The 8,511-nt window shown below is 36.5% G+C and overlaps 1 protein-coding gene across 1 annotated transcript; it reads right to left on the bottom strand.

Annotated features, from left to right (window-relative positions):
* Positions 1 to 7,609: 7,609 nt before the first annotated feature.
* Positions 7,610 to 7,922, bottom strand: LOC104622819 (tubulin polymerization-promoting protein-like; the record flags this gene model as incomplete). Its single annotated transcript, XM_010289703.1, has 1 exon — positions 7,610 to 7,922. A coding segment is annotated over exon 1 (311 nt), but the record flags the coding sequence as incomplete, so codon positions are not given.
* Positions 7,923 to 8,511: the final 589 nt, after the last annotated feature.

The raw sequence follows: 8,511 nt of genomic DNA, 5'->3' as shown, positions 1-8,511 counted from the left end.
GGAAACTGAACAGGCCAAGATCTGCCCTTCTAAAGTCCAGGTTTGCAATTCTGTTGTTCATATTGCTCACTTCTCCCAGGGGCTTAAACTTCATAGTCACCTGGTTGCTGCAGCGATGGCTGCCTCATCCTTAACATCTTAATCACCATCTACTTCAATCCATGGACAATGAGAGACAAAGTCTACGTTGATGTTTAACAGTCTAGTAAATACTTCCTTGTTAATCAGTAAAGTGAGGTAATTTTGTAACTAACACTGATTTCACTTAGCTTTTATAAATTAAAAACATGTCATTTTAAATCATGGTGCAGTATAATGGAATTAGGTTGACTTGCAAAAAATAAAAGGCTAAAAACCCTCTAAAAACCCACAAGACAAGATCTCATACCAGAGCCCTACTTCTACACGAAATTAGTAGAAGTTCTTACAGTCCACAAGCAGCATATGCCCCAAAGTGTAGCAAATAACAAGCAAGCTACTATATAGTACTGTGTATGATATCATGCAGCAATCTGTATCAGCTGGGAAATAAAACCTATAGATACAGTGGTGGGTGTTTCAATGTGATGTCTACTCACACAAAAAGGCTTTTCTAAAAATCATAGTCAGCATAGATTATTAGAGGTACAGAATTTATCCATTTTACATGCACAAAACATGCCTGTATAAGAGCAAGTGAATCTAAATCCATCTTTCTTCTCATAAGCGATCACTGTTTTACTTTAGAATTTATGCCTCTTGGCAGAAGGGGAGAAGAGTTGCTTTGCTTTTTATAAAAAAATCCTTTAAAGGGTAATTTAAATAAAAAGCCTTTTAAGGATAAAGTGCAAAAAGCAGTATTAGATTTGGCTTCTTGGACAAGAAAAGGAATTGGATCTTAATTTCAGTTAAAGTAAAGTGTAGATGATGTGGTAAAGAACACTTCCTGTTGTAACTTACCTATATTTCTATCTACAACTGCACTACTTCACAATTTGCCTGGGAGAGATTTATTAGCACAGATTATGCTCTACATACCATTCTATATCCACTTAAAACTTATTTCCTGATGCAGACATATTAAAGTACACAAGTTAACTGTTATGCCTACTTCATGCATAAAGTAGGATTACATAAATCAGATTCTATGTCACTGTTAAAAGAATCTCTCCAGTAGGGAAGTAAAACACAACTTACAACTACTATGTTCTTCATTTATATGTAAAGACCACTTCATACCTATTTACATATTTTAAAAAATTAAGAGAGGCTTCAGTAAAATCTCTGTTAAATACAAATTATTTCAGAGAAAACTCATGGAGAGATACTTGTTTTGAATGAGTGCAGGTGTCAAGTACTACTTTGACAAATATATTTGTCTTTCAAATATATTTAAGCAAGAAGTGTCATAATTGTTCAATACAAAAGGCAAGACAACAATTATATTATAGTTGACAAATGGGGAAAGCATGTACTTATTCTTGCCAGGAGTTATCTTGCCAGCTGCTTAGAGCAAACATTATCCATTTTAATTCTTCCACAGTCTTGCAGCAATGGTGAACTACTGCTGAATTAAGACCCAGCTGGTCTTAGGTGGAAGCACTCCTGCAGGGACCTGACTGATCCAGACTGTGGGAACTAGGCTAAAGAGCTGACTGTGCAAGAGGTACTAAGGATAGAGTATGGGTGTGACTGCTCAAAAGTCAGGGCACAATAAAGTGTGTTGTGAAGATTCTCCATGGGAACAAAACCTTGCTTTCTCAAAAAGATGGAGGAGAGTTTTCTGGACTTTAGAACACATGGCTTCCTGAGCAACAAGAAAACATGTCAAAGCAACATAAGAAACTATTAATGGAATTTGAGAGGACAATTATGCTTTCACTTGATCTTTTACCAAAAATATTTTAGAGGGCGGGGAGTAAGGTATATTTACACAGCTTCTGTAGATTAACTAGTCTTCAATAACAATCCAGTATAGAACCACAAAAATTTGTTTAAAATTTAACACATAGTAACATCAAAACAAACAAATGTTTCCATGGAGACAACTACCTAAATAAATGCTCACAATGGATCCAAGGCATGACGTCACTGAGGCCTGCCTGCAACCATAGTAACATGCCAGTGTAAACAGAAATATTTTTATTTTTCTGTCTAATAATGTCATAGAATTAGCAGTTTTATGGCAGTGTTTAAACCATATTCTTGCAGTGCTGAATGGTAACACTTCTAAAATAAGAGCAGAGGTATTTATATCAGGGCTATTACTATTACCATATTAACTACATACAACAAGTGGAGTGTGTGTATAGCATAGCTAACATATCAAATTTCTCAGAGCAGTTGTTGACCCCAATAAACAAAGAAATTTAAGTTCCTAAGGCAACATGCCAGAATGCTGGTCAGAGATCAGTAACATCTATTCTTCTTGGGTATTCTGCTTTCTTTAATACAAAAACCCTGAAGTTCTTAGGCTGTTGTGTTTCACTGTCTTGCTGGATTAAGAAGAATGCAGCCACATGTTGCTTTTCATACCAAATACAGAACACTTATGTGCCCTTCTCCTGTGTCACCGATGAGCTTGCTTTTCCAAGGCAACAAGATTCACTAAACCCGCGTTTGCACACTGCAAGCACAATACAAGATACACAGCCTACAAACTTTTGCAACTCTGGAAGAGTAACAAAAAAGAAACAGTCAGTTAATGAGGAAAATTTCCAAGAAGGCAGGCAATTGTTTCAGCTACTAAAAAGATACCCATGGAATTCCCATTCTCATGAAAAACCATCCATTTTCAAATGCTATTGCATGTCTGCAGGTTGTATGTCTCTAAATTTAGTAGATCCAGATTGCATTACGACTCTTAATTTGCAAAATATTAAAGAAAGGTATCAAAGTTCAGAGAGTATGTGAAAAACGAATGCTTGGAATTATCTAATATTTCTATATTTATACTAAACGCCTACATTTTAGCAGAAGCCTGAGCTACAGGGAAATTGAAGTTGTTATCATTACAAAAATGATGAAATATTATTTTTGCTCCTGTCATGAAAATTTCACATACAGTAATTTATGAAAACTTTCCTTCTCATAGAATATGATTGTGATTTATCCTTGTCTTCAAGTATGGCAGTGAATTTAGGGACCAGTTAAAAAAAATTACTTCCTGCAAAGCATTTTCAGGCTGGGTTGTTTTTTTTTTTCCTCAAACAATTATATGAGCAGTTTTTTCAGAGAAGTGATTGCTTCGTTTTTGCCATTTAAAGAGAAAAAGTTATCATGATACCAATTAGCAGAAGATATTTTTATGTAACTTTAAGCAAGGAGCTAGCTTTGAAATGAAAACTGCAACCATAGCATTACTACTGTATGCAGTCCAATGAACATACGAAGAAAAGAGTTCAACATCTCAAGTTTTGACTGAGACTACAAAATACAGTAATGAAAACTTACTACATAATTGCATTTACAGTTATGTACACTTTTCTTGGTTTTGCTGCATTTTTAATAGATTTCATCCCATAAGATATTGTAAAACTTTGTAATTGACTTTTCACAATTTCTTTTACTTTTCCAGGTGCAACAAGCATAGAAAGGTAACAGTAACGTATAAGATGTCTTCACTGTATGCTTTTATAACCGAAAAAAAAAAATTACTTTTCTACTTATTGTAGAAACAGCAGTCTTTCCCAACTGTATTAATGCAATCAAAATATTTGGCATAAATGTAAGCAGTTTTCCTCTGATCTCTAGGGATGCAACTTACAAATATTCATACACGTGGCTACTCTTATAAGTGGGCCTTGGCTTTTCACTTCAAGTAATTCCATTGCAAAATTCATTGCTACTTTATTTCTTGTATTTTCTGAGTGACAACAGAAAGTTTTAAAATAGAAAAGTAAAAAAAAAGTCAGAAAGACATCTATTAAAACAATTTTTAACACACAGTAACTTATATTACAACCCACCACAGTGGAAGGATTTGAGAGACCCTTAAGAGCCCACAAAATACTGTAAAACAAAAATACTGGGGGAGGGTGGGGTAGGGGGGAATCACCCAATTTACATCTTTTCTTTTCAAACAATGCAATTCTAGCAATTCTTCTTTCATGTCTACTACTGTGTGTTCTTTACATTAGACCATTCCTTCTTCTTATGCTAAAGTACATACAAATGTTGTGCTAACATGAGGGCCTTTAGTGGACCTCTTATGCAAGATAAATAGACAAATTACACTTCGGTCTGACCTAACATTCTCATGCAGAAGGAAAACAGCATTCTACACTTATTTTCTTATTTGTAACAAAGGTTCAGAACTTCCTCGACCTTTGTACCAACATAAACTTAAACTTAAATGAACTAATCTCTGAAAGGCAGATACATAGTCCCAGCTTTGAAGTAGTATCACAAACTATTCAAAACTTTCAGAAGTTTTGTTTACCTGGTTTGGCGAAGGTGGGGAGAGGGGGTGTTGAGTCTACAAAAAATGTTCATTACTTCTCGCGACTGAACTGATAAAATCTCTCCTCAGCAGAGAAAGCTACCAATCAGTCAATAAAACAGCATTTTTCAGTAGCTCTTAGGTAAACATATGTTACTAATTTCCCTGTTACTTTAACCTGACTGTCAGCAACCCATAGTTCCTACCTATTTTGCCAGTATCTGTAGCAGAACAATGAATGAAGCCTGGGAAAGTTAGTAAGATGACAAACATGGGCTTTATACACAGACATAGTAAATCATAAATCCAAAGAACAATTCTACTAGATTAACTATTTTCTAGTGTTTGAACAACATGTGCCATTGTCATACACAATAATATAGCTGGCTAGAAAACACTGTGCTAAACATGGTGACTTCCCAGCAACAGACCCAACAGAAAACCTGTTTGGAAGTTCTACCACAATGCTAGATGACAATTGTACTTGAGTATGACAAACATCTCTTCTTATCTTTGGGCATGTTCCCTGTCCAGACTACAACAGCCAACAAGACCCACCAGACCCATCTCACTGAACGACTATGGTTGACCATAAGAATCCCAGGATAAAGTCCATCTTGTGACATATAGTCTAGCTGAAGAACGTAAAAACAACAGTGAAGTACAGACCTTTCGATACCCATAAGCACAACTCTTATTGAGGCATGGAAGCAGTACTTTGCACTTTCTGTGGAGCTGGAGATTCTTTGATAGCGTTTAATGTTTTTCATTGAACACAAATGGGGAAAAACTTGGGTTGTCAAAAAATCTTAGTGCTCTGCTGGGAAAATGCTGCCTGTAAAATGGAAATCCGTAAGAGTTTATTTTGCAAGTATGCCTGTTTTGATGCATCACCAAATCTGTCATTATCCTTTAGCTTAGGGTTAAATGTGAAGCAAAAGAGAAAAGCGAGTAAAAGCAGTTGTCTGAACATGCTCAAGAAACCCTGTACGCTCAGCCTATGCATAAGCCTCCTATACAGCATATTACTAACGAGTATCTACAGCCATTAAATCTTCCCTTGTTAAAACTTAAAATACTATATGTGAAATAAATGTGATCTAGACTAAAAAGAATTGCTGACATATGCTCTCAAAATGTAAAAAAAAACCCAAACACTTAAGACAATGTGGAAGTATACCTACTGAAAGCATGCACATGAAAAAACAGACCATCCTAATAAAGATTGCAAATCTCAGCTATTTTAAGTTTCCCCATCTGCCATTTAAGCAATATTAAAAAGAAAATAATTTTAAAAGAGAATATATAAAATACATGTTACATGTACTGGTGAGGAATGAGCAAGTAATTAATAAACAATCAAAAATAAAAATGCTTTTGCATTCGATGCAGTTATCTTCTAAACTATTAAATACTAGATAGACGAAAAGATGGCATGCTTCCTCCAAGAGAAATTACAACACTTCACAGTGGTCACAGGAGAAAGGTCTGAGAAAATGCTGAACAGGCACCTCCCCACAGAGGCAGAAACAAGAACCCCCAAGCTGAGCTGAGACTGCTGAACAACTGCAAGGGGATATGCTGGCATTCCCTTTGAGCCTCAGGTCCCCACCACCTCACAACTCATTCCTGCAGAACAGGACTGGATTCTTTCTACCCCAGCAGGCACCAAAACTGATACATCTTCATATCAGCTTATGTTGCACAATTGTTTATGCCATATCATGGCATTATCCTATCATTAACTTGCCCAAATGCTGACATGAGAAAGTAGCACTAAGATTTATTATTTCCTGTGATGATAGACAGAGTCAATGAAAGCCAAAGAAAAATTGGAAAAAAAAAAAACCCAACCAAAAAACCCCAGCATTGTCTATCATAGATCACAAAAGAAACAAACAACCCTACAGCCTAAACATCCATTTCAAATAAGCTAGTTCACTGGTAATATACCTAACTCTGGCAACACAACTTCCAAAAAATACAAGTAGGGACTCAAAGAGAAAGTGGACTGATACAAGAAAAAGAGGGTTGGAGTGCGCATATATAGTGTTTTCAATTGCCTATATAAGATCCCCAAGGAGAAAAGAAACAAAGAAAGGAACAAATAAGTAATGTCATTCTAACTGTGCATGTTACACTGGACAGCCTTTCAAGATCAAGGGCCTCTTCCTCTCTTTCTGTGCTTTGATATACCCTAAGGGTCAGTGCTTGTAGCAAGTTTTCCCAACTATCCTTGTAAGCAACTCTGTTTGCATGTCCTCCCCAGCATTACACCACAGTAGTTGAGAGCACAAGCCAAATAAAGGTTCCTACAAGCTACAAGTACAATTAAGGGACCTTCCTTAAAGCATGTCCCTCAACACAATGAGGTGTGTAAACAGTTACTGTGGTAATGAAAAGCAGAAAAGACAAGGCTATCAGACCAGATACCAGGGGGAGGGGGAAGGTGAAAACGATCCAATTCTACACATAAAGTGAGAACAAAAAAATTTGGGGGAGGGGACTTCACACAGAATATGCCAGAACAGTTGAATGTCTTCCCTTGGATTTGATGAGTTTCTGGATCAAGCCTGGCTAGGTTTTCAATCTGTGAAGAAAGTTTCACTAGAGCTCCAGTCTGCTCACAAGAATAAGCTAGGACCACTGAGATCATTCTAACCAATTAATCACAGCCATGGGTCTGCATCAAAAATCCACCATCAGTTTGGTGTAGCCCTACACTTTAAACTTGAGTAGGTGTTGTGCTGGACTTCAGGACTGCTCTTAAGAATAATGGCTTTTAGTATATATCCCACCTTAGCCTCAGTCCTCTGAGGCTGAGTTTTGGCAAGATGTAAAACTACATCCTGACTTCATTCAGATATCCTTCAGGAAACATTCACATCACTTAATGTAGTCAAAAAAAATATGTTTCTTGGAATAGCCTGCATTTGTCCTGATCACATGATACCCTCTTTGTACAGCATAACACCTGTGACACTGAAGTCAGTTTAAGATAGCAGGAGAGAAGCTGAAAGCTGTATCTTCAGACAAAGCAACACAGTTTCATAAAGGAACAAGGAAGAGATTGATTGTGACAAACACATACAGTGCCTCACAACATCTGTAAGCAACAGAAGATAAGTTTAGATGGTATCTACAAAACATGTTGGGAAGACAAGGAAATGATGGCAGAAAGGAACTTACTTGATTTTACTGAAGACAATGTCAACATCTGTGATTGTCACGTTCTTCCCATCTATCACATGACAGTCCTTACATAGCTTTGACCAGTTCTTCCCATGCATTTCTTTTCCTGTGGCTCTTGTATCACCATGAATGGCAAATTTTCTGAAGGCCTCTTCCAGAGCACTTATTTCTCCTGCCATAGCTCCCTCATGGGAGCTGTTTGAGTCGTAGGATAATCGTTTTGCTGCTCGGTCCTTTGCTGGATCTGAAGGAGACTTTGGAGGAGTCTTATTCACAGGTTTGGTCGACTTTGCTTTATTGTCAGCCATTGTGCTACAAAGAAGAGGAGGGTAAACTCATTACATTAATTTACACTAGTTTACTTTCTGTTAAGCTACATGCTACAGTCCGTGTCACAGTGTATGAAGAATAAGTGGTCTATAAAGCTAGCAAGAACTCAGTGCCCTCCACCATCAGTCTCTATATATAGAACCATGTAATCCCCTACCCATCTAGAAAAAAATTCTAGCATATTAAAAAAAACCCCAAAAAGTCAGGGAAAGAACATTCCAAAATAGGGCACAAACATAATTTCACCATCATTACATCAGCCAACAAAAAACCACTTAGTGTTTGTTTCTTTTTTTGTTTTTAATTGGCAATCACCACAGTCACTCTACTGATTTGAATAAAAGTATGCCCTTTACATCATAAGCATTACTACCTACCTTTATTTCTGAAGCAAAAATAAACAGCCCTTTATTTTCTGGACTGTGGCTTTTTAATTATTATTGAAAAATGAAATATTTTGAAAGTGTAGCAAAAATATTAACGTTATAACCCTTATGTTATATAATGTAAGGGTTAACAAGTAAGGAAGCTTCAGAAATGGTTAGACAAATCTCTCTTGTTAACAAAAT

Source organism: Phaethon lepturus, unplaced genomic scaffold, assembly GCF_000687285.1.
Source record: "Phaethon lepturus isolate BGI_N335 unplaced genomic scaffold, ASM68728v1 scaffold39766, whole genome shotgun sequence".
Lineage (NCBI taxonomy): Eukaryota > Metazoa > Chordata > Aves > Phaethontiformes > Phaethontidae > Phaethon > Phaethon lepturus.
The sequence above is the reverse complement of the archived record's forward strand: the minus strand, read 5'-3'. Positions and strand labels throughout refer to the sequence as shown.